At 38.6% G+C, this 26,527-nt stretch overlaps 1 protein-coding gene and 1 pseudogene across 1 annotated transcript; one reads left to right on the forward strand and one right to left on the reverse strand.

Moving 5' to 3' along the window:
- The first annotated feature begins 1,034 nt into the window (after nt 1–1,034).
- Nucleotides 1,035–24,879, forward strand: LOC124595188 (vesicle-associated membrane protein 721-like). The gene is made up of 4 exons (XM_047133811.1): nt 1,035–1,406; nt 1,848–2,049; nt 20,102–20,257; nt 23,752–24,879. Exons 1-4 carry the CDS (start codon nt 1,240–1,242, stop codon nt 23,893–23,895), a joined length of 669 nt encoding a protein of 222 aa, XP_046989767.1. The 5' UTR covers nt 1,035–1,239; the 3' UTR covers nt 23,896–24,879.
- On the reverse strand, nt 9,124–9,241 carry LOC124596915 (annotated as a pseudogene).
- Nucleotides 24,880–26,527: the final 1,648 nt, after the last annotated feature.

The following is a 26,527-nucleotide window of genomic DNA, read 5'->3' on the forward strand; positions in this document are numbered from 1 at the left end:
GTTTCCTTCTGCTATTGTAATTATTTGCATTATTTTTTCCTTTTGAATTGTCATGAATTGTTATCAGCAAACTTTATGACGGAATAAATATGCTGTGAAGCAGTTGTCAGTGTTCCCAACTCCTTAAACAGATGTCTAAAAATGATTGTGATGAAGCAGTGCATATTATTCTTACAGCACTTTTATGAGCAATGAAGACTATTTTTCTTTAAGATGTGTTACCTCAGAACATTATTACACATGGCATTATTGAATCAAAATGTGGAAAATATATCAACTTACTGATTTGTCTCTCCTCAAGATTCGCAATTATTCTAAGTGAAATATCGTAGGTATTCAAATGGTTCAAATGGCTCTGAGCATTATGAGTCATAACTGCTGAGGTCATCAGTCCCCTAGAACTTAGAACTACTTAAACCTAACTAAACTAAGGCCATCACACACACCCATGCCCGAGGCCGAACCTGCGACCGTAGCGGTAGCGCGGTTGCAGACTATCGTAGGTATTGCAATAGTTTTCAGCATTCTGTGCATGTGTTTTAAATATATCACTCATTGCCTCGTGGTTATCGTCAGTCCTGGTTTATATTGTTTTTTGGCTTGGCACTTTGCAACGTGGACACTGGGACGATGAGAATCACTTTTATTATAACCAGTGACTGGAGCGCATATTTTACTTACGTATTACTTCAAATATACAAAAATCATCAGGTCCGCAATAAATGTAGCACTGCACGAATTACGAGACTCAACGCGCAGAAGTCTGAGCATCCGCGAACGGATAGATGACATATTGTTGAACGATATCGATGTTTTTGGACTTTTGTCGTCGATGCACCAACGATTAATCACCATTCAAAACATCGATGTTAAACTAGAAATTTATGAGCAATACTCGATATTTGAAAAACATCGATGCTTACCTCGATATTTCTGGGCGAAACTCGATGTTTTGAAAATATCGATGCATCTTTTGCTTTCTTCTCTAGAATTAAGAATTAGTTTGCCAGTAGTGGCAGAACTGATGTAAACAATAACTCGTCGTATGTTGGCTAAAGCGTTTCATTGTCTTCGCCAGTTCGCCTGTTATCTCAAAAGCGGCCTTGTGCTACTGTGTTGGAGAATGACAAGTCGTGAGAAGCATCTGGTGGTGATGTGCTAGGAGGAACATTACATGGAAACAAGTCAATGTTCTCGTGAAGCTTGTGTTTATATTTTGTAGCGTCGTAGTTACGTGAGATGACAACTCAGAAACGATGTCATATTCGCTACAGCTGTGTGTGTTACGGACAAGTAATTTTAGTTTCTCACCAGGTTGAATGCGAGGACTATAGGCCTATAATACACTCCGTATTAGAATCGCTGTGTGATGCGGGATCTGATAAACTGACGTACCCCGTAGACAGGTAACAAACGACAAACCCTGCGGGCAAAGGTTGTAGCCTATATGCCTTGCTTGGACATACATACTAGGCAGCCTAATACGGTGCCTTCCAGCTGTTTTACTTATATAGTATTTAAAATGTATCTCGTGAAAGTTCTACTTGCTCTTTTAATCGGCGGACCCTTGAAGTTCAGCCTGTTGTTCAAATTCATTTATTTGTTAATGATATTAAAGTACCAGGTTGTCACTTGCAAATCACCTTGTCATTCAGAGAACGAGTGAAATTGTAAATATTAGGAGCGCAGCCTCTTCTTCGTCTTTTTAAAACGTTTAAATCAAAATTACTGATTCTGTTATACTTGAATACGTTTGGGACTGACCAAGTGCTTAGCCTACTTTCGCATTTCAGTTGTCTGGTTATATTTTTGTGTTTTTTGATCATGGAGCTTTCATTTTCTTTCAGCTTTCAAGTTCATGTTTTGATCGATGAAGATTTTTGTTTCGCCTGTGTTACCAAGAGAACGAATGAACACTACATTCCTTTCAAATTCCTGGATACAGTGAAGGACAGATTTTCTGGAATATCTAGCCTCATTTCCAGATCATTAAGGGCAAATGAAAATGAATTTGAACGTGATTTTGCTCCCGTACTTGCATCTGTGATGGTGAGTAATTTTCTGTTTATGTTGTTCGTAGTTATGTTCAGAAATCCATTTATGATTTAACAAAGATTCACATACTAAGTAAATAATTTGTGAAATGTAGATGTTAAAGATTTTTCATCAGAGAACACTATTGAAGAGATGTGGCATGACGCCATAAAAGCAGTTGCCGATTCACTGCAATCTTGATTTAGATTCCAATGTATCGTATCACTCTTAGGAAATGCAGTTGAAATGATTTATCATCTCAGATATATGAGCCTTTTATTTCAAAAGCCATTCTCTAGCTCGCAAGTGAGTTGTATTGATTGTTTTGAATGAGATGAAATGTGAAAAGCAGGTGTACTGTGCTACCAGAAAGAAACCTCAGATGCTACATTAGCTGGTGGATATTTTCATAAGCAGAGAGACAGATAGTCATTTCTCTTCTTTTTAACAATGATAAGTTTTCTCCATAATGTTGGGAATTATAATTTGGGTAGGATAGATGTAACAACCTTTGTGCCCCATGTCAGTGTTTATAGCAGTATATCATAAAGTTGTTCATACTTTCTTGATATGATGGCATATCCAAAATAAAAATGTACCTAACTGAGAGAAATATGAAGCCACTGTTGACTAATGATGTTGTGAACTGACAGATGACAGCTTTATGTGTTGGTTTTTGTCCAATAATTTGTGTATTTAGGTATTTAGACTTAAAAAAGACCTTTAACTATCTCCAGGATGCACGTTTTCAGTGACATTACCAAACTGAAGAATGGGAATCTCATTATCAAAACGTCTCATAAAAATATTTGGTAAAGTGAATTTAATAATTGAAGAACTGGCTGATACAAAACTGTAACTAAATTTCTTACTTGAAAAAACTGATTGAAATTCAAAATTGATAGCAATGAGATTTTTCAGTTGACTGAACCTATAATACCAGATGATGACTTTGTCGTAATGTTGTCTTGGCCTGTGATGTCATACATATCAAACAGTAAGAAAAATATGTACTTGTATTATTTTTTGGAATGTGGGTGGTAGGTACAATTCAGTTCAGAATTGGTGAAGTACAGCTGACATAGTAGCCTATATAATTGACAAACCATGTACTGACTGCCATAGGCGAACTTGATATTTCATCATATTCAAGCGGTGTTTTCTATTTGGTAGTTCAATGATCGATTATATCTCTGAGTTTGCAAGCGGCATAAAACTACTTGTTGGTACAGGTAACAGTAAATTTTTTATTTAATTTATCAACTGGTGATGTTTTTGTTAGATTGTTAGATACTTTCTTTACAACAGACCCTATAATTGACTTTTTATCCAGAAGCTCGTTATCCTCTTTGTGTAGAGCATGATTTTAGTATTGCAGCAAAATCAAAAGTTGTGATTCCACTCATCTGCTTTGACCTACGACATCATCAAGGCAGACACCCCTATTTCAATATATACTATGTGGTGACCATGACATCATTCATTACACCACCAAACAAACATAAATAACATACGAAGTTTTTAAAATCTGGCACAACTGTAAAAAGTAGGGCGTTTGAGTGAATAAAAACTGAACATATGAAAATAAGGATGACACAATTTCAAAACAAATACTAACCCAAAAATCAGGCACATGAAGTTCTTAACATTGAGCTCAACCAAAATATGCAAAAACGAAAGCTGTTTTTTGTAAATTTTGCTTGACCTATAAAACTCACTGCAAGCCATCAGTACCAGGAACCCAAACACAGCTGTAAAACCCAATACCAAAAATTTCACTTGACCTATCTAGCAGCTAAAGTAAAGCCCACAGTACCAAAACCCAACCCTATATGCCTGAAACAATTTGTAAATTTGTCATATCCATGACTGAGAAAAACAGATAATAATATTAAACCTCCAGCCATAATAAACACATGGGGGTAATAATTTCAAACAACATATCCATCAGCGCCAGGACGAAATATCAAAGTAACCCCCTAGCAGACTGGCACAAACTTTTCCAATAACAGCTTGACACACTCAACACACATCAGGTTACTCACTAACATACGTAACAAACAACTTGAGACGTCAACGTCCAACTCAAGAGAGCACCGCCAAAATACTACAACACGACAGCTACAAATACAATCCCACTCAAGAATGGAGCACCACCATGATGTCACACAATACAGCACACTTCCATCGCGTATCAAAGCATATGGGTGGAATCACAATTTTCAGTAGTGTTCTGGATTATGTATTATGTACATCTCATGTTTCCTTTCATTCTGTTAGATATTTTGATGCCGTCAGTCACTAAATGCATTGCTTATTACTACACTGTGTGTGCTGTACACTTTTGTACTCAAGAAACAGTGAGGAAAGTGATTTTTAAGGAAGTGTTACATGTGTTAATTGTGTTGTCTACACTGTAGACAAGTGTGCGTTTGTCCTAAATCTTGAGTGGATAATTGTCTGCAGTTTTGTCATCTATTGATCATGAACAGATAGACAGACACTGTGCCCCCTCAGCTAAATAATTGGTTAGGAATGTGCTGCTGATCTTTTGGGTAAAGTTTAACATTCAATACCAGTTGTCTACTTTGCCCCATGATGTAATTGTGGTGGTGTGTGATGTAATGGTGGCACAGTATATTTGAAATTTATCATGTTTGCAGTGGGTGTGTTGGAGTAAGCAGTGCCATGTTTCTAGTGTCTGATGTTTATGTTCATTAGTTGTTTGTGAATGGTGTTAGTTTTATTGGACTCTTTGGGTGCTGTTGCAATAGGTTCGACAAGCGTCCGATCCCACCCGTCAGCTTTGACCCGTGACGTAAGGCTGTTGTGGTGTGTGATGTCACGACGGCGCAGAATTTAGTTTGTGAGAGTGGCGTGTTTGTAGGTGTCGTTTTGACGCAATCGATGGTGCTCTCTGGTGGTGTGTTAGGTGATGTTTTTGGTTTAGTTTGTGAGTGTGGTGTCGTGTGTGAATTTTGGTAAATTGCTTTTTGTATGTCCATAGGTATGGATATGACTGACAGGGTCAACAGTTTCCGGTTGTCGGCTATGATGGGGGACAGTGCGTTGTCTCTAATAAAATTTCTTCATTGTCTCTAATAAAATTTCTTCAACTATTCGGATTTTTTGATGAAGTCATGAAGTGTTCAGTATGTGTTAGGTCCTAATTTATGGGATCGGGAGCTGCTGTTGAGCTATATAGGTCAAGGGAAGTGTCCGATTCCAGATGATATTGTGTTTAGTGGTATTTGGGGAGTTTTGTGATCTAGGTTTTTTTCATCATTTTGCGTGGTTTTGTATGGGGGTGGGTGTCTAAATTTGTTTGTATTTAGTTTGTCCCCACCCAAAAACCCCCTATTTCCTGGGCTTGTCCCGTTAGTGTCATTAGGCTTTTTGTGGAACGTGTGTGTGTTTGTTTTTCTTTGTATTTTCCTCCTCATAATGCGTACGTAGCGACTTTATATGCGCCATATTGGAATCATGGTTTATGCTTGTTTCCGCCACATTTGTGACGTCATGGGTCAAAGCAGACGGGCGGGATCAGACGCTTCTGTATTTCCGTTGCAATAATAATACTGGAAGAGTTTGTGCTGATGTATAAGTGAGTCACTGTGATGTTGGCAATTCTGAGTAATAGATTTGGTCTCGGCTTTGGAATTGTTAACATGATGTGTTGTTTATTGTTGGAAATTTAATTGTATGTTTTGTTATGTATGAATGTGACAGTAAAGTGCACAAGTTGGTCCCTGCATGTCGCAGTGGGGATGACATGTTAAACACAATTACATTCCTACTATTACTCGGTGTAGTTACTGAGTATGTAAAGTGCTACATTTGTGGAGAGGGTATGAGTTTGACCAAAAGTGCCAGCATCTTGGACCAGGAACCAGTATTAGTGGCATTGTCAGCAGGACAACATATGGCATTCTATCCAGAGGGATTCCTGGTTTGAGAAGTCTAGATTTGGAAGATAGTTTTTGCTATTACTAGATGGACAGAATTGTGTGTTGGCTGGCCTGGGTTTGTATGTATGCTTTTATGGTTTTATTGTAGTGTGAATCATGTTTTTGTTTATGTGCATAACTCTGTCTCTTGTACATCTTAACCAACATTAGTGATATTTTATGAAGTTTTTGCTTACGTTTTGTTGTCGGTAATTATCTTGGGTTGTGAGTGGTAGTGGTCATGGCATTTGCTTTACTTACATTGATGAGCTTAGTTTTTCGATGTTAATTATGTGAGCAAGTTTTGATTTTATGGTATGTTGGATAGATCAGTTGGTGCTGCCAGTGTCATCTTCCATCACTTTTTGCAATTCTGTACTGTGTGTATTGGTCACTTTTTAACATTTTGTTGTGTGATTTGTTTTTTTCTCAGGATTTTAGTGTTGGTATTGGTTGCTGAAGTTGAGCTATGTAGCTCAGATGATGTTTTCAACACCAGTTATCTCGTTTTATGTTTATTTTGCTGCTGATGTGATTTTTTGGTTATGCTAGATGTTTGTTCTTCCCCACCCCAAACCCTGTTTTCACCACAAGTGTCTCATTACTTTCAATATTTATTATTAAGAATTTGCATGATTCTGTGTTTGCACACCATGAAAACATTTATGGTTATTGGTCATCACTTTGAAATTGTGTGTATCTTGGGCCATTTTATCTTAAATTTGAGTGAGGTGGCACTGTAGTAATGATATTCAACATCCATTTGGGAGAAGCAGGATGCAAACCTGCCCCCCCTCCCCCATCCAGAAATTTGGATTCTGTGGTTTTTCTAACCCAATTAAGACTAGTGCCAGGATGACGACTTAGTACCCCATTAGTAAGATGTTAAATCCTAATAGTCCGCAGCTCGTGGTCGTGCGGTAGCGTGCTCACTTCCCACATGCGGGTTCCCGGGTTCGATTCCCGGCGGGGTCAGGGATTTTCTCTGCCTCGTGATGATTGGGTGTTGTGTGCTGTCCTAAGGTTAGTTAGGTTTAAGTAGTTCTAAGTTCTAGGGGACTGATGACCATAGATGTTAAATCCCATAATGCTCAGAGCCATTTGAACCATTTTTTTAAAACCCTAATCTTCACTCCTTCTTTACTTTGAAAAGTACACACAGTGTTCAAGATTATAGGAATTAAAGATTCAGCACATTTATATTGTCTGGTAAACCAGTTAAAAAATTGATGTTTCTTTTAAGAACTGGCCTTTGCACATTGTGAAGTTGGTAGAGAAAATTCATATACTTATATAGAAGCACTTAAAATTTTAAATAGTACACCAAAGCTTTCAGTTATACTTTAGCATGTGAACTGCTCAGCAGGTTAGAATGTAGGCCAACTAACTGAATTGTAGTCCATAGGAACAAATTTGCAGTGATACTTTTTGAAAAAAGGCTTAAACAAATGAGAAAAGTTGCCTTATATTTTATTCTCTTGTTCATCTGAGAATTGAGTCATTATTGCTACATTAATAGTTCAATTTTGTGACCCACAGAAACTACTGAAAGATATGATAAAGTTTGTGGCTTGCAAGCTGTGTAGGTTTTGCCCTCCTTTACTGTATTAGGTGAAGGTACTGATGTTGCTGCTGGCAGTTTCTTTTTATTTGTCATTAATATGCTAGTGATTGACATTCATCCACAACTTCTCACGTGACTGCGTTCAGTTGCATGTATGATCATTCCTGCTTCGTTTATATCTTGTCTCTCGCATCATTGTAACACAAGGGTATTGGAGCAGGATATGAGTGGAGGGGTAATAGATATAGTAATGACTATATGAAATTACAGAAATGTGAGTCTTATTGACATTGTATTAAGAAGTTTCCTCATTTTGTGCTTGTTGAATTAAGTAATGTCATATAACATAAATGCATGGCAGCAGGACAAAAAGCTCAAATGTGGAGAAGAGATTAAGTGGTCAGCGAAGACAAAAATAATAGTATAAGATTAGCAGACCAACATGAAAATGGTCCTGTCAAGAGTAAAATAAATGCCTCCATCTTTATTCTGCCTTCCTCACCAAAAATGTTTGTATGCGAACATATTAGCACTTTTTCAGCACAGAACATTCTAAATCCTTTTACCCAGGCTTTCTTTGTAATTAAGCTTTCATACTCAGCATCTCCTCTTCACAGCTACTGTCCATATATGTCTCCCTCCCACCATCTCATCTTTGTCCCTTTGATTTACGATATATCCCTCTGCCACTGTCTCCTCTCACTTACACTGACTTCTTTTATTTTTCTTTCCCACTGCCACCGTCTTCACCATATCTCAGCAGCTCAAAAATTCTATGGGTCCAACATATTTGTTTTGCCTATATCCTTGCTTTTAAAATTTTGGTTCAAAATATGACCTCTCCTATAAGTATATGTTGAAGTTTGTCAGTCTGGGAGGGTCCAGAGCCCCCAAGCCTATGTATGGTCTCACCTCATCTGTCTTTTTCATTTCCACTGCTTCCTCTCTCTTTCTCCCATTGCTCTCTCTCTCTCTCTCTCTCTCTCTCTCTCTCTCTCTCTCTCTCTCTCTCTCTCTCTCCCCCTCCCCCCCGCTGCTCTGTCTCCATCCGTCTCCTTTCTCTTTTACTGCACTCTCCCTCACTGACAATCAATATCTCTCCTCTCTGTCTCCCACTGCTAATGACTTTATCCATCTTTCTCTTTCACTGACACTTTTCTCTCTCATTGTCATTGTCTTGTCTTTCTTCCTCTCCCACGGGCACTGCCTCCTCTCTCTTCCACTATCTCTGTCTCTCTGCAACTCTTTCAGCACAAAAAAGGGTGAATATGTTCACTTTTCAACATTTGTTATGGTGAAGGCAGAATTAGATTTGAAGCAGCTGGTTCCCCACTTTTCTGTCAGAGTCTTTTAAATGGGAACATAATTCACCTTTTTGTGCTGTGACGAGCATTTTTCCACGGGTACCGACTGGCTGCCGTAATCCTCATCCCACAGGCGTCACTGGATGCGGATATGGAGGGGCATGTGGTCAGCACACTGCTCACCCGGCCGCATGTCAGTTTCCGAGACTGCAGCCGCTACTTCCCAATCAAGTAGTTCCTCAGTTTGCCTACCAAGGGCTGACTCCACCCTGCTTGCCAACAGCGCTCGGCAGACTGGATGGTCACCCATCCAAGTGCTAGCCCAGCCAGACAGCGCTTAACTTCGGTGATCTGACGGGAACTGGTGTTACCACTGCAGCAGGGCCGTTGGCCATGCATAATATAAGGTTAACACAAAATCATTTGCTTTTCATTTTTTCTGGATACTGGGCTCATTGATCGCCATTCATCAAAAATGCCTACCTTACGATTGGTATCTTAAAAGAGTTGAAACGTTGTTAGAAATATTTTACTGAATTTGAAGTTTGTCCAGTTTTACGTAATTTTTGGCAGTCGTTTTAATTTCTTCCCAGCCATGTTAAGATCCTTTTTAGCCCACTTTTAGGTGTGAAGTGCCCATTACACAGAGACAGCGCATCATAAAGTTTTATTGGTCAAAAAACTGATTAAAATCGTTGTTTGGTGATCTCGAAACCCTTGTGATAAGCCTAGGGTGCTTGCAGTGTGTTCTCTCAGTAAAACTACATTTACCCTTCAGACCAGATACTAAGTGAATTTTATGTGCAGATGTATGATAACTTTGAACCTCTGGATCTCGATAATGGATAAGGATACCCAAAAAAGTTTCAAGATTCCCCGATAATATCGTCTTAATAACATATTGTAAAAATTTTGGGCAATCTGCATTGAATAGAAATGATAGAAGTGGCCTTCCTGTTGGTACTTCACGTATCCAAAAATCATTGTTTTTCAGCTTATTCCTGGGAACCGCCCATGAACAAGTGCTTTTATAAGGTGGCTGAGGTCCACACTAGATCATTCCTAATGCAAAAGAACAAACCAATTTGCTCCATTTGTGTGGGCTGGAGGAAGTGTGTAATGTTTAAATTTTGACCCTGTACTGTAGGCTAGCTAGAGTATGGCCGTTCTTCTGTTGGATATGCAAATGGTCACTAGGCCAAAGACTATCCAAAACACTTGACCCCTTATCTCTTCAACCAATAGAGCCCAAGACACAGTGCCCTGAAAACTTGGATTTTCACACATGGCTTTTTAGAACATATTGGTCCTGTGCACTGTCATGCACTGACTGATGAAGTTAAAAGAAGAAAAAAGAAATAGATAGGGATGGCAAAATTTTGAATAGTGTTGGCAGTGTGGCAGATAAACTGATTCACTGGATAAATGCTTCATGAATTTATTGCTATGTCACAGTTGTATGTAATCTCCGGCTTTCAATTACTTTGTCGTCAGATCTTACCTGTAGGCTGTGTGGTACTTTATTTGGTGTCCAAATTACACCATGAAGATGTCACAAAGCATATGAAAGTTCTGTGATTCCAGGCATCTCCATGATGTAATTTGACCAACTAAGTAAAATACCACACAGCCTACACATATCTCCTGAATATGATGACAGTGGAAATTGTTGAGAGCGTAATAACATGTAAATCTGACACTGCAAGGAATCTGTGAACAAACATTTATCCAAGAATGTCACCCCTAAATTTTTTTGTTCTTATACTGATTAAATGTTGAAGAGAAAGAGTAACGGTGAGAAAAGCTGTGCCAGTGATAATAAATAAAGTCTGAATTTTGAGTCATTTTAGGTAAGACATTGAGAGTGTTAATCACTAAATAACATAATTATAAAGAAAACTAGGCATGTGGAAATAACATATCTTGTTGCATTCACCTGGAACTAGTGTGAGCTGACAACTAAATGTTGCATGCAAGCATCTTATACAAGCATTTGATTAGGGAATCTGGAGTTTTCAATACTTGTTGCGTATTGAACTACATCACATTAGTGAAGATTTGGCAGGCTACAGACTTGACTGGTTTTAGTTTTATTTGATGTTGAAATATTTTTCTAAAATATTGTATTTTGTAGGCTAGGGAGAGATTTCAACATTCTGTGATATTTGTTCTTTCCAGTTGAGACATTCATCCAGGATTATGCCAAGATTTTATACTGCTTATTGACAGGGTAACTGACTACCATTAGAGAGTGTTGGAGAAACTGTTTCACAAAAATGGCCACTAATGGGACTTCGCTAGAGCATAACTTCCGTGTGTGCAGCTTAAGGCTCAGAATCTGTACTGAACAAATGTCATTGGGCATTTTCATTTATGCAGTTGGTGTGTTGTGATGTTTACAGTAGTCTGATTGACATTTGTCATGAATATTAAGAGTTTTAAGGTAGTATGTTAGCTTTTGATGAACATTGCACTCAGAGGCTTTAGATACTGTGGGTAATAAGCTGATTACCCTATAGTCGCTTGGTGATTTTGAGTGTTAACTCTCGGGTATTGGTCAAATCAAGCTTTTCTTCCACTCAGTAGAATATGTACTACTAACAAGGGAGAGATTGAAGGTGTCTGTTCCACTGCCTACAACACAGCAAGCATACCTAATTTTGGTTTTGTGCACATTTCAATTTGCTAGGTTCCACAACTTCCTGTGTTCTTCAGAGATTGGATTTCAGCTGAATCTTCTATGTGCAGAGACTGGCTGTGTGGAGTCCAATGAGTTTTATCCAGAGGTTACATAATATTCACATTGTTAAAGTGACACAAGCTTCTTAGATTCTCTGTAGAGCAAGATCTTAGCTGCAGGTCTTACAAGCTTATACTGTGGCACTAGCAAGGACGAGGCTGATTGGAAAGATGGTAACACACTGTTTGGGTGCTTATAGATTACTCAGATGAAAAATTTGAGTACCGGTGGATACATTTATGCATTCTCACCATCCTCATGAAGAGTTTATAAGTGATCAGCCCTACAAAGCATATAGATGGAGAGACGACCAGAAGGCAAAGAGGTTTTTGGTTTGTGTCACATCTTTGAAAGATAAATTTCTCAGAACTTCAACTGGTAAACAGGTTATAAAGCTGATCAGAATGAGCTATTAACAAATGTCCATTTGGTATTAGCTACAAGTAGCTCCCAGAAATGTTCATTGTGGCTGTCTGAAGACTGACCTGACAGCCAGAAGGGATACAAAGATTACAGTAGACATTGTGTGGGTGACAAAAGCTACCATTGTCCACGTCAAAACGATCATCACCTGGTGGTTTTGGTGAAAGACACGCTAGCTGATAGAAAGTATCAGAAAGGAGCTGGCTGTTTAATGGCAAGCAGTAGTTCTCAACATGACAGGATCAACATGTGGTGCTCATAGGGTGCCTGTCTTAAGTGGCAATCATGAAGTGGCAGAGGGAGTGGCTTAACACTAGAATGGCAGAGTTTATGACAGTCATAAAATGACAGAAAGTGGTCATTTTGACCCCACATAAAAATCTTCATATTTGACATAAACAGGTACTTTTTTTAGTGTTTGTTAATCCATACTTTATTTCTAGTAATCACAACAATTGTTAACAATTATAAATAATAATTACAAATTTTTTTGAACAGCAGTGTATCATACAAATTTATTGTTGCTACTGACAACAAGTTTTTAACTATAGATTTTAATTTGTTAACTATTCATACAACTTTCTAGACACATTTGGTATAATTCTTCCATTTTATTCTCACATATGTTTTACAAACAACTCTTTATTACTTTTCACTCAAGTCATTTAAAGCTGCTACACACACTTAGCGCAGATGATTTCTGTTTTACACGCACATTTTCCGCATGCGGATTTTGTGGCACTTAACACGGATTTCGCTGGTCTTGTTGCCTTTGCAGAGAGTGATTTGGCACTTCCTCCGCTTTTATCCTATTTCTTTGCCTGATATTCTTGCTCTTTCATTCCCTTGAGTTTATTTGCCAGTTTAAGTACGAACTTCTTCCTTTCCCTTTTCTTGTTCGTTACTATGTTATAGATGACCATGCATTTATTGTCTCCATGTCCAGTATGTTGTAGAAGGTTTCAGGTTTTTTCTTTCCTTCCTTGCTCTACTTCAGTTTGCAGCGTACTCAGAAGAATGACATTTTTATTCTTCTTTCCCTGGTATACAGTCAAGGTGCAGTCTCTGTTGCCACTATTGCGCAGTATTGTGGTGGAGAGTATTTCAGCATTCGGCGTCCTTACTTCATGCAGGATTTCAAGGTGTAACTTGTTCATTGTACAAACTAATGAAGTTTTCTTTTGTTTGAGTTTTTTAGCAAGTTGAAGAGATGTAAAGAAGTTGTCTTTGGTCACATTTCTTCCTTGATTTACAGAACGATGTACTCTCCAAGTGGTTGTTTCTCTCTATGCATGTCCTCTTTGCCGAGGTATGGGAAAGCATTGCATATATACTTTGTCATTACATCGACAGCCAACCAGAATTTGAGACCATATTTGTCTGGTTTGTTGGACATGAATTGAGCAATCCTGCATCTTAGCTTTGCTTGGTAACAGTTGCTTGTTAGTGGTTATACTTTCTCCAGGACAGTAAACGTAAATACTGTTTTCGGTGAAGTTTCCCCAAATTGCAGGTACAAGAGCGAATTTGTTGGCTGCCAGGCATTCAACCCAGGTTGATTTCTCATCAAAATGGAGAAATCTGAGAAGCTCCTGAAATCTGTCACTTGGCATAAGGTCGTTGATAAAAGCAGGCCCCCAGATCATCCACAGACATACCTTCTGTGCACAATACACCCCGATCATACATGATGGCTATCAATTTCTCCAGTTCGTCAAGTGACATAGTCCAGTCATTGTTTTTAGTACTTTTTGAGTTCTTGATTCTGTATATTTCATGAGACGTAGCACTGCGTCATAAAAAATAAGACAGAGGACACTGATAACAGAGCTATCTACTCGTTCGCAAGCATAAGCAGTGGGATCTCCTCTCTACTTCAGAACATTTGTGGCTGATCACCTTCCAGAAGATGAATAATTTCCAATTTCCCACACGGTTCCATCCCTTGCAATCTTCTTTGTAGACGCTTCCAACTGTACCTGCTGTGGTGAAAGAGGTGGTGATTGACTTATACCTTCCACTAACTGCCCCTCTTTCACAATGTCTTCATCTTCACTTGTGTCAGGTACATAATCATCATCTTCCACAGTGCAGTCGATTTCCGTTTCAACTTCGGAATTATCTAAGAGATGTAACATTTCTTCATCAGAAAGTCCAAGCTGATGATACATGTTCGAAAACGTGTTTCACAGACAGACTGCCTGAGTGACACAACATAAGCTGCGGTGTACTGGAATGTACACACATCAAGTTGCAACAATGAGGAACAACTACTCTGCGTTACTGCTCACTGTTACCACTGTATTGTTGGATAATTTACTTATATTCAGAAGAGAAATTACTGTGGGGCCTAATTGCCCCCTTCCACAGTTCTAGGTATACTGAATGAAAAGGCAAAGAAAATTAAAATATTTTGTAAATACTAAACATCTTCAGAAAGAGGAGAAAAAAATCACAAAAAGTCATATAATATCATTAATGAAGTAAATAAATTGGATATGACAAAGAAAGAAAAACGTGAATGGGGTCATTTTGATGCCTTCCTCCATTCTAACGTTAAATACAAGTTATCAGAGGATTCAGAGAGAAGTGATACTGGAATTATAGTTTGTTGCTAACAGATGTAAACCAAATAAAAATGCAAATTAAATTGTGATATATGTAAAAGCTTAGATATGTCGTGCAGTAAAATGCAGTCACAGAAATTCACTTGAGTAATGAGGTACAAAGAAACTATATGATTAAATGGAAAGATTGAGTACATTGTAAATATAATAGTTCGGTACTAACTAGACTGGCATATGGATATACATAAAAAACTTACATTATAATTAATAAAACAACAAAATCAGCAAGAAAGCTATCAAAATTCAGTGAGCAAAAGCTAAGGTGAGAGAAGTCTCATTTAATTAATTTCCGTGAGTCCAGATTTGAGGGAGGATCAGAAAGTGATGCCCAATAACTTTTTTCTCCTCTGGTATTGCAGCTGGACTGTCGAAGTTTCACAGCGTAGTTTGAAGTCTGTGGTACAGAGGATATTTTGTTTTCACGTGCAGCTCTAGCAAGAGAAGCCTGAAGGGAAAAAAAAGGGGGGGGGGGGTACGTGTGTTCATGTCATCAACTTGTAAAGAGCAGTGGGGTGTGGTTCAATATTTGTGGTCCAAAGGGCATAAACTGAGTTAAAATCACTGGGACTGTCTGGCCCATGACGTCTCCAGGTGGTGTGCACCCTTCCAAGGCGGCTGTGCTCTGGCAGCTGGTAACAGCTGTAACGGCTCTGAATGAATGTCAGAGCCACTGAAGCAGCAGTTTTGAACAACTAGCTTGTGCAACTGTGAACCCTGTTGCAGCTGTTCAACATTTCCTATGGTGTGGTGTACAGTACTGTTCAAAACACACTGAAATTTCATAAAATGATTGCTCGCTAGGTGCCTAAGAACCCGACAGACAACTGCAAGGGCCAGCGAATGATGACAAGCTTGGATCACTTAACATGTTATGCAGTAGAAGGGCATGACTTTCTGAAATGAATCTCACTGGTGATGTGTCATGGGCATACCACTACATGCCTGAAACCCAGCAGGCCTCTGTGGAGTGGAAACATGCTCGTTCTCCAATGTGAAAAAAAATTCATAGTGACACAATATGCTAGGAAAAAATGCTTGTGACAGTGTTCAGGGATATGCATGGTGCATTATTAGTGAACTCTGCTCAGCACGAGACCTGTGTTAATGCTGCAGCCTACATTAAAACGTTGTTTAAGTTGTGTTGTGCCCTTCATGACAAGTGCCACGACATTAATGCTGGTGGTGTCAAACTTCTTCATGACATGCTCACCCCCATATTGCTGCTCCTATTCATGACAGAATCACCAAATTTGGTTGAGAGGTGTTCCAGCATCCACCATATAGTCCGGACCTTGCACCATCGGACTGTAATCTGTTTGGTCCCATGAGAAAACTCCTGGCTGGCCAATGCTTTACAATGGGTGCAGAAGCGAAATCAGCAGTCCACAAATGGCTATACTCCAGCCCAACAGACTTCTAAGAACAGAGCATATTGAAACTGGTGCCACAATGAGAGAAATGCATTGAGCAAGTTGGTAACTATGTAGGAAAGAACGTTCTGATAATAAAATTATTTTGCTTGACTTTCCAGTCTTCCATCATATGTTCATTACTGATTTTTTTCCTCTTTATTCTTTCCTCACTTCTATTCTGCCATTCTGAGTCCATACATTTTTCAAGCCGAACTGTAAGATGTCAGTGTTTAACAATTTTAGTCTTTCACACACATTCGAATGGCATGGCAAGTCTGTATGAAGCTTTCTATCAAACTTGTTAACTCAGAGCTTGGGTAGTTGATCAGGGGTGATGGGGCTTTTCTGTCATATACATGCAATGGATGCACCATACCTCATTCAGTGACATTGATTGGCAAATAGCTACCTAACTGTTTTACCATTCATTCTTTTTTGCGCATTTTTCTTTATACACATATTTCTTAGCTTCTGTTTACACTGGACTATTCTGTTAGAGCTGTTGGCTTTATGTTGGGTACTGAGTGCCAGTGAGCTATGCAAAGGATTTTTGAGTCACTTTTTTTGATTTCTATTTGCCTCTATGGACCCGTCAACATTGCACATTCTTCTGTGCTCTCTGAAACATCATTCTACAAAAACCAACTTCTACGAAATGACATCCATTGCCTTGTATTAGGATATGTGTGTATTGTATCTCGTATTTCATATATTTGCAACACTTCAGTTACAGATGTTTATATGGACAAGCTTGTTCATGAAAATCCATCAATAATCTTTTAAGACTAGTTAACGAATGCTGACTTCATTTATCATATATCATCACTCTTGTCATGATCTTCTATATTACATGGCATACAGTGCATTTCCGAGCTGAGTTGGTAGTGGCTTGGAATAGTTGCTCAACTAGCAAGTATTGCAACATGCAAAAAGACTGCCCTTGTTACCTCGCCTTGCAGATATGCTGCACCCATACAAATTCTGGGACGTGCACTAAGGAAAAATAAGGGTTTCGTCAATAGTATGCATGTCACAGCCATCATTCATCAGTTACAGAAAAACGTGGGATGACACATCACTTTCCCCCAAAGTGATATGTTGCACCACAGCTTCTAGGTTTGATGCCATATCACATAATAATTTAGCTTTTTTTCTTTTAAACAAATTTCTCAATTATGCTTTGTACTTTCTTTTTCACATAATGTCAGTGGCCAACAATATTTATAGTGCCTTGTTTATGAACCACTAACGGCTTTGGCACTTTTTAAAAAGTTTGATGATGAGGCTGAACATGAATGATTGGTAGATATTCTGTGCCTTGTTAAATAAAACATGTTTTATCACCTCAGAAACATCTTTTTTTAAGGTACCACCCTTGCTAGAAATGTGTGTTGATATTCTTTTACTTTTCTATGATAACATGCTCTGGGTAATGTGCTTGCATCTGAAAGTGTGTTTTCCAAAACTGTATAATGATTTTAAGTTTTTGACGGTTCTGCAAAAATAAGCCACTGCAACAGGCATCTTTGTGGCGTAGAAAATACACACACACACACACACACACACACACACACACACACACACACACACACACACACACACACACAATTTGAATGTGATGTTGAGTCAGTGAACTGCATTGCCTCGTCATAGTTATTAACCCCTTGACTGGGCTGTTTCTTGCATCATTGGCTGTTTTCACCCGTGTAATTATTCCATGTCCTGTGGCACTTCCTTGAGGCACAGCATAATCTGACGCAGTTCAGAACTTTTGTTATCAATTTGTACTATGAGAATAAGCACATAACAATTGAGTCTCAAGAAGGATTTTAGTGGAGGGGGGAATCCATACATATTACTTTTCAGAAAGTTTGTGTTTCAAGAACTTCTTGCCTTGAGTAATACATTTCAAAATGGAGTTTCTGAACTATGTCTTGTAGGAGTAACAAAGTGGACAAAGAATTCATTTCCAAGTTGTTTGTCGGCACCCATCTGTGTGCATGAGATCATTGTTTCGGTGTAACTATATTTGAACTCTCAAACTGTTCAGCATATTTGTTTGTATCAGTAATTATCATTATTAATAACCTGTTGTCAAAAAAGAATGTGGAAAATGTCACGTCAACTCAGAGGATCTGCAAAATGAACTTTTACATGTGATATCTCTGTAACTGTAAATTTACTCCTATATGCACGGCAATTAACAGACCACATTTGTTTAGAACAACTGTCAGCAGTCAGCAATTCTTTGATGCCTCCTTCACCTTCTGATATTTCCATGCCATTGTCATTAAACCCCCGTCATCATTGTCTTCTCCACAAAACAGAAATACCACCAATACCTATTACAAGCCTTGCCATGTTTTGCACCCTCAGTGTGTGCTTCTCCTTTGCGAGCACAGCCGAGTCTGGTCAGTACTCTGGCTTCCCACACCACTGTGCTATTCCAAGCAGATGTGTGAGTGAAATTGCTATATGCCGAAAGCTGCATGCATGGGGAAAGTAGGAAGACTTGTTTGCAACACTACTTGTAAGAGGCAAGTATTCCAGCATACTTTTATAAGGCAGATTTTTGTCATTCGTGTTTATTTTCAACTTTTTATTTTTATGTCAAAGCAATAATCTTACTACTTAATTCAGTAAGTATATTAGATACTGCTAGTACAGTGAGCAGGCATTTAACATTAAGTTGTGATGTTTTTAAATTTATACACATTTCAATTTTGGAATATGTAATATATCTGGAAACATGTTTCATGATACACAAACACATAATGTTCCATAGATCAAAATCTGTTAAACCTGAATATTAGTGGGACTTTGTCAATTAAAGACACATATATTTTAATAACTTTAGGGGTTTCCTGTGCTGCTGAGGTTATTGCCCTCGGGTGAGTCTTGTAAATTCCTTGATTGGACAAAAAGGTCGTTGAGATGGGTGATAAGCAGTTTGGCTATCAGCTCCAGTTGGAGGTAATGAGGAGGCACATCAGCAGTCAAAAGAGAGAACAGTCTGACAAATAAATCAAAATAATTCTTCAACAGGCAAAGTCATGGGATCTCTTTTAAAATTCGTGTTGAAATGTTTCAGTTATTGAAACATAGTCAGTCATGTCTGGTGCACAAATGACTGCCTTGATTTCCGGGAAATGTTCCATGTCATGAAACTGAATGTGATTTTTTGTTCAATAGCATCAATCTTGTCTGCCTTATCTGTTACCAAATTATCCTCCCTTTACATTAAAAGATTTAATACAATCAAATACTTGATGGTGTTGACCGTAAAAGATTTTGTTACTATGGGACTTAACTTCTGAGGTCATCAGTCCACTTCTGTTTACTTTTAACTCAGATTTTCCCCCATAAGTTCAGCCAGCATTCACTCTCATTCACCAGAAAACAAGTGCATCATATCATCTTTGAGACTGGTGTTGTAAAGATGTCCCAACGAACATTTTTCCAGTTCATAATAGTGTGATAGCATATTAAACCCTTGGCATGGCCTTCAAACTGCATGAAAAATTAAATAATTCCCTTTTAGCATGTAATGATGTGGCTTCTCAATTTTTTTGGACTAGTATGTAGATGCCATGGTATTTCTTATGCAGGACGTAAATTTCATTTAACACAATTGGTATTGTTAGCAAACTATGTCAGGCAGACTGCCTTGCTCTAGCGGCATCTGGCTGCAGCCATTGCCTGTTTCTCCTTGTCCCTCAGTCCCACTCGCTGCCACACGTGGAGCGCTAGGCAGGAGAAAGGCCAGAGTGCTCACGCTTGCACTCTGAGTGCCTTCAACCAGGACCGATCTATTAGATGAAGCTTAACTAGGTAGTGTGATCCTTACAGCTGCTGTACAACTCCAAACACATTTTGTAGAGTCTCATGAATGTTGCCAACTGCAGGTTCAAATGCTGTTCATGGAGTACATAGCACGGCACCACCAGGCAGCCCAAACTCAGATCGTAGATTTTGGTTAATGGGGGTTAATGGTGGTGGAAGAGCTTCTACACTCCAGTTGTATTTCTTACTTGGTTTCGTTTGTTACAGTATGATTTCAACATAGGACAGGGAGACAAGTTACAGGAACTGCAGTCTCAAGTGGAGGATGTAAAACAAGTAATGCTTGAAAATGTGCAGAAAGTCTTAGACCGTGGAGAGAGGCTGGATGACCTGCTCAGCAAAACTGAAGATCTGGAAGCTGGGGTGAGTAACAAAGAGTTTTGTTTTTTGAGGTGCAAATGCATTTAGAAACTCTCAAGTTTAGACCAGGACTTGCCATTAACTGAGTATATTATCATGACTATGATTCCTTTTTCAGAATTTATCATAACAAGCGGAAAATATGAATTTTTCCCTTTAATAGTATTATTATGAGTAGTTTAAATCAAACCTGAGACATGCTGGTGTTGTGAAGTAGAATCCTTGTAATTACCATTGAAGTAGTTGTGGTTTCTCATGTCCATGTTCATATGGAAGCAATTTTATTGTTTCAAGTGGATAAAGATTCTGAAAACTATTCAGTTTGCTGAAGAATAATGGTGGAGGTGCGTGTCAAGGGAGAGGCACTGTTGAGAATATAAAACTGGAATGTCCCAGTTGTAAACCCTCAGTTGTAACATGCTGTGTGAGGTTAACAAAAATGTAAAGGTGAGCATACGAGAACTTTAAGGTTCATTTGAAACTTGAGTACCGTCTCATTGCCTCCCAAACCACATTTTTGTCCTTCACACTACATAAAAACCCAACCTCATCAGAATGTGGTGGTACACTGCTGCTGTTCACATTTCTGTTGTACTTTCAACAGAGAAGGGTGTGCTGGGATAACAGCAGTATTATGTGTGGAAGTTATCAAAATTTCTTATTTCATTGCACCTTAGAATGTAGAAGGAGGTATTCCTGGAATCAGGGAGTTGGTTGTGACCCACCAAAACATACCTTCCCCCACTGCAGTCACTTCTTCTTCTCTCATCTCTCTCTTTCTCTCTCTTAATCTGAAGGTTACTTCACATTCCATTCGTATATAGATTTCAGAAAGAATGGTGGTGTAAATGCCCGTGTGTGCACTGTAATTAGTCTAATGTTACAGGGGCAACACATTGGAGGCTGTAATATGGTCATAGCTTCCTCATATCAAAGTGAATCAAGTCCTTATAAATAAGCCTTCCCATAAAAGCTGATGTCTATCTTCAAACATTTGCCAGTTCATTTGCTTTCCAGCATTCTCTTGAAGCTGTCCTATAGGTCAAACAAACCTGTGGTCATTTGTGTTGTTCGTTTGATAATTCCTGTCAGGCCTGTTTAGTATGAGCCCCATGTACTTCAACAATCTTGTGTGATGGGTAGAAATTTCTCAGTACCCTACCTATAAACTGGCCTCTGGCACCTGCTGTGCTTACAACTGAGCCTATGGTTTTTGTATTCTATTTTTCTATTTTTGGTATATGTAGAAAAAGAAGAATACACAGCCAGTAATATACAGTCAAATTGTATGTATATTAATTTAAAACTTCAGCTTTTCGTATTTGTTTTTTGTTCACACTATTTAATGATGATGTTGCAATGGGCTGACTACATCACATGTCCTATGCTGTGAATAACTGCTGTCATTGGCTGGCAAGATCATATGATGTGAGTTATGCTATGCTGTATTTGGTGGAATCCGTGTTTATGCTTTTGTAATATGAAAATATGCAGTGTACATGTTACTGTTCTTCAAAGGTATTAGCAAAATGTATCTTTTTTCTGGCTTTTGTTTCTGAAGTGCCAGGAAGTTGTAAGCTAGAGTTTAAAACCTTCAGCATTCAAAAGATTGTTAAGTTTTACAGCCCCAAGGGATAGTACAAACTGTTAAGTAAGAGCTTAATCGGCTTTACACACAGATGGTAAAAGGTATCACCTTAGTTTTTTCACAACCCAAGAGAGGAAACCTTCGTCCTTAATGCAATGTCAATAAAGCATTAGTTTAATTTGAATTCTTGACTATACACAAGAAGAGACATCAGTGTAGCTTATGCATCGCTTAAGTATCTTCAACATTTCGCGTCCCTGTCAGAAGCTGTATAAATATTAATTTTAACTTTAATAATCAACAGCCTCAGCCTCAGTTGTGCCGTTTACCTAGAATTTACCTAGGTTTCAGTTGGGACAAACAGTAGTTACTGTTATTCTCAAGAAGGTTGTGTTATCCCGACTAAAACCTAGGTAAATTCTAGGTAAACGGTGCAACTGAGGCTGTTGATTATTAAAATTAAAATTGATACTTACCCATCGTGTTTATCACAAATGTTTGATGCTGACTGCCAAGCTTTGGCTCGTCCATAGAAATGAAGATTGGGTGCCACAGGAGGGCAATGCTCAGAAGCACCACAGCAGGCTTTGCAGCAATTGGAAAAAAGGAGAAAGGCGTGCAGGTACTGAATTGTCCCTCACAGTCACCTGACACTAATGCTGTTTAAGATGTATGGTCATACATCAAGAAGAACTTGCAGGGGAAAAATATCTTCGCTTTGAGACAGATGACAATGCAGATTCGACACATTTGGAGGTGTCTTCCACGTAAAAACACATCCACGTAAATGCACAGAAAACTTGGTCTCAAGTATGCTTAAGAGATGCCAGACAGTTATTAATACTGATTAACCTGACCACGGTCTTACTAAACAGACTGTACATGGTCACTTAACACGGAAAAAATGTACTTTCACTTGGGAAAAAGTGTATTTACACCAAAGAAAAGGTATATTTTTAAGCAGGAATCTGGAAATTTTTTTCTTACCCACTTATACCCTGTAGCATATCTCTCAGCACTTGAAAAAGATAACTGTGATGTTCATTTTCGGGTTTTAACTACTTTTCCTGACGTCGTATTATGTGAACTGCACAGCTTTTTTGGGAGTGCTTCAAACTCTTTCACTATGTTGTGAATGAATGCTTCAGCAGTTGATAACTGGGGTTTTAAAGTCTTATTGGGGGGAGGGGGCAGATTTCTCTGGATTTTCCACTTATACTACAGCTACCATCATCTGGGCTGTATGGCGCATTGCCTAATCCAGAAAATCCATGTGGTGACCACACTCACAGTCAACTGCATGGGCAGCAACTTCTGATGAGTAGGATAACTCTACATCCTCAAGCCAATAGCTGGCTACACATTCACAGAATTCCAAAAAATTACCATGTTTTTCTCAGTTTTCTTCCAGAGGAAAAAATTCCCAGTTTTTTCCTCAATTTTCCGTTGTCCTGAGGCGTATACAGCCTGTTGTTAGATGACTTTTGAGGCATAATTGTTTGCTTGTTTATTTTACCCAGTGACGCCTAGTTTCAGGTGGCTGTTTTAGTGTGTTTCTGAAAACACCCTTCACACCACCAAGTAATGCAATGGAATTTTTGACACATTACATGTCGTTAAAATTTTTTTTATGTATGACTGTTAGGCTTTATGAAGACTGTATCTGCCAGTTCTTTGTGGTAACAAAGTTTTTCTCGAGTTTTATTACAATTCAGAACACCAGGCTTTGTTTTGATTTTACTATTGCTGCTAACTATTGGCATGGACAAATTGTTAGAAAATTACTTCTTTCATTTATTTTTGTTATGTTTTAGTTATTGCTGTGGGGGTGGGGGTTCTCTAGCCTTATGTACGACCCATATAACAATTAATAACTACTATGTGTGCCTTTTCTGTTTTCTTTTCTCAGGGCAACACATTTCGTCAGAGGACATTGCAACTGTACAAAAAAGCGAGATGTAGAAATTTGAAGATGTGGATAATAATTGGCAGTTTTCTTAGTGTGGTACTGACATTGGCCGTGCTTATATCCCTAGGAATCTTGCATTTATGATTCACTGAGATGAAAGACAATTGGAAGACATTGTTTCTGACTGCAAGAGAAGGCTGTGGTGCACATTGTTTATATAGTGATCAACATAAACCAAAGAATTTGACAAAATGTAAATATGTTATATGTGAAGTACTTGTGTAAGTCTGTTGCTTTTGTACAAGGATGTTGAAGCTTTAATGATTAAATTCTTCTAAATATTCCCTTATTTCACAATAAGATCAGATATTAAGGGCTAATGCCATAAATTCATTTCAGAAACAGGCGCAGCTTCATAATGAATAATCTACTTTATGACAGTGTGTACACTGTTATGAAACATTGTATTGTATTGGCTGTTTTTAGTTGTAATGTGAGCTGGACAGTTCACTTGGTAAGAGCACTGCAAGCCAGGTTCTAGTCCTGTTCCATGAAACAGTTTGAATCTGCCAGAAATGTAGCTTTTTTTGTGCATTTTTAGGCTTTTCATAATGTATGTGCAGAATATTACAGTGTGACTGAGCTTTGTTTACTGTCCAATAGTGTTGTCATTGGGGCATTCATTACACAGCACTAAAGTATATCATACCATTGTATTCTTGAATATTCAGATATCCTCCAACTGGCATTTACTTGAAGCATTGGCACCAGTTGATATTGCTGGTGATTGAAGACTGTGTGTTACTTTTGATCCTTAAACCCCATCTTAAATTCTTGCTTGATGTATGATTTTAATTTATTTTGTTTGATTTCACCTATATAATCAACTCACACAGTGTTTGTTCTCTATCTGTGAAGTGAAGTGTCTATAATTTTGCTAACACTTTGATGTTTTTATGACATGTGCTTTATCTTGGTTTTAATTGCTCAGTGATAATATGAGCATCACTGCCACATTAGTATTTTTCTCTGTTCTGTGCATGTTACTCCTTTCTAAACAGATTGCATTTTCCCTGCATTTCTACTCATAAGTTTATTTCCTTCAGGTTCCTCCTCCTCCTCCTCCTCCTCTTCCTCTTCCTCTTCCTTCCCCCCCCCCCCACCCCCCTCCCTCCCTCCCTCCCTCCCTCCCTCCCTCCCTCCCTCCCTCCCTCTCCTCCTCCCTCTGCTCCCACATTTCTGTAGAAATTTGTGCACATTGTGATTATTCAGTATTTTACTGACATTGGATTTTTATCTGTATTAAACATTAATTGAAATAAATTGTAATAGAATTATGGCAAGTATATACTTCCAGGGGGTGATGTGTTAATTAATGCTGATAAACACACACAACAATACACAAACTACCCTAGCTTTCAGAACTAAAACCTTTCCTTCTTTGGAGAGGGAGCAGAAAGAGGTTGGCCACTCAGACCCCAGGACGATAGATGTTATATGCCAGAGGTGCTCTTCTTACACTCAACCTGAATACTCAGAAATTTTACCTGCCTGATCTGTTGCATCCCTGAGCTAATCTAAGTCAAACAATGTAACACTTATTTCTGATTCTGTCCTGTGAGTCGTTTCAAGATGTCAGCAGAGGTCAGATCATCTAGCAGAGGCTAAGTGCACAAGATCAAAGCTAGAATTTTAGATAAGACTGTGGCTCAAAACGTGGGAGATTCTGGAGGTGCTTAAAGAGAAGAACTACGTTACGTTTAATACAACAAGTTTTAATACACCAAAAAAGATTACATTTGTGTTCACTTACTTGAAATACGACAAAGGTAAGAACTAAAATGAAGGGTGAATACAATCACTTTCTGGAGTGGGAGCTGAGAACAGGACAATTACCTGCAACTGTGGATCAAGGTGGAGAACTCGTGGATCCGTCAGCAGCTACTAAAAGCCCAAACAAGGAAGACAAAAAACAACTACTAGTTGGTTTTGTAATCTAGGGAACTCAACAGGCTACATCTGAGGGGTGTAAGTAAACTCCATGGAGAAGGTGATGTGTTACTTCCTCTATAGCTGCCTGCCCCACTGGCACCACTGAGAACACAGCCTCATCCCATCACAAGCTACTGCCCAAGTGCTTGGCTTAGGCTCTCACAGAAAACTCTTAAGTATTGTTACCTGCTCTTGTTCTCTATACACGATAATACCCTCACACATTAAATAAATTCAGTTCATCCATGACAGACACTATGTTACGGTTACCCATAGAACGAATTGCTATCTTCATTCAGTAGAGTTCTAAAATACACAGGCAAACTTAGAAGAGCAGCATGGCAATGGCCATACCTAGGCATACTCAAAACCTCTCACTGGCTGTTAACTTCTAATTAGCTCCAGACTAAGAACTTCATACTACTCTCTCATAGGCTCGAAGCTTCTGACAAGATGGCCAACTAACTCTTGGTCTGCTCCTGCTGATTATATGCTACTCTGCTTGACAATAGATGTTCATAGTTCATATTCCGTTGAACATCTTGTGGCATCCAGAACATTCTCCACGAAGTCACTATCCTACGTTACATACCATGTCTTCCATCATAGCTGTTCCCTTAGACCATTATCTTAATACTCAAATTATGCCAACTCCCCCATAGTGCTTATGTCAATAATAGTATCTGAAATACGGTGCAACCATTGGTTTATTCTGGAATACTCAATAAATTCTCACAGCCCCTTGGCAGTGAATTAAGTAACGTGTTACCTCCACATACACAGA

This window comes from Schistocerca americana, chromosome 2, assembly GCF_021461395.2.
Source record: "Schistocerca americana isolate TAMUIC-IGC-003095 chromosome 2, iqSchAmer2.1, whole genome shotgun sequence".
Lineage (NCBI taxonomy): Eukaryota > Metazoa > Arthropoda > Insecta > Orthoptera > Acrididae > Schistocerca > Schistocerca americana.

Bases quoted from the DNA above. Each gene is read 5' to 3' on its own strand.
- LOC124595188 (XM_047133811.1), top strand. From the start codon at position 1,240: ATGACAACTCAGAAACGATGTCATATTCGCTACAGCTGTGTGTGTTAC. The intron at 2,050-20,101 runs GTGAGTAATTTT...CGTTTGTTACAG, and splicing joins CCGTACTTGCATCTGTGATG to TATGATTTCAACATAGGACA. The intron at 20,258-23,751 runs GTGAGTAACAAA...TTCTTTTCTCAG, and splicing joins CTGAAGATCTGGAAGCTGGG to GGCAACACATTTCGTCAGAG.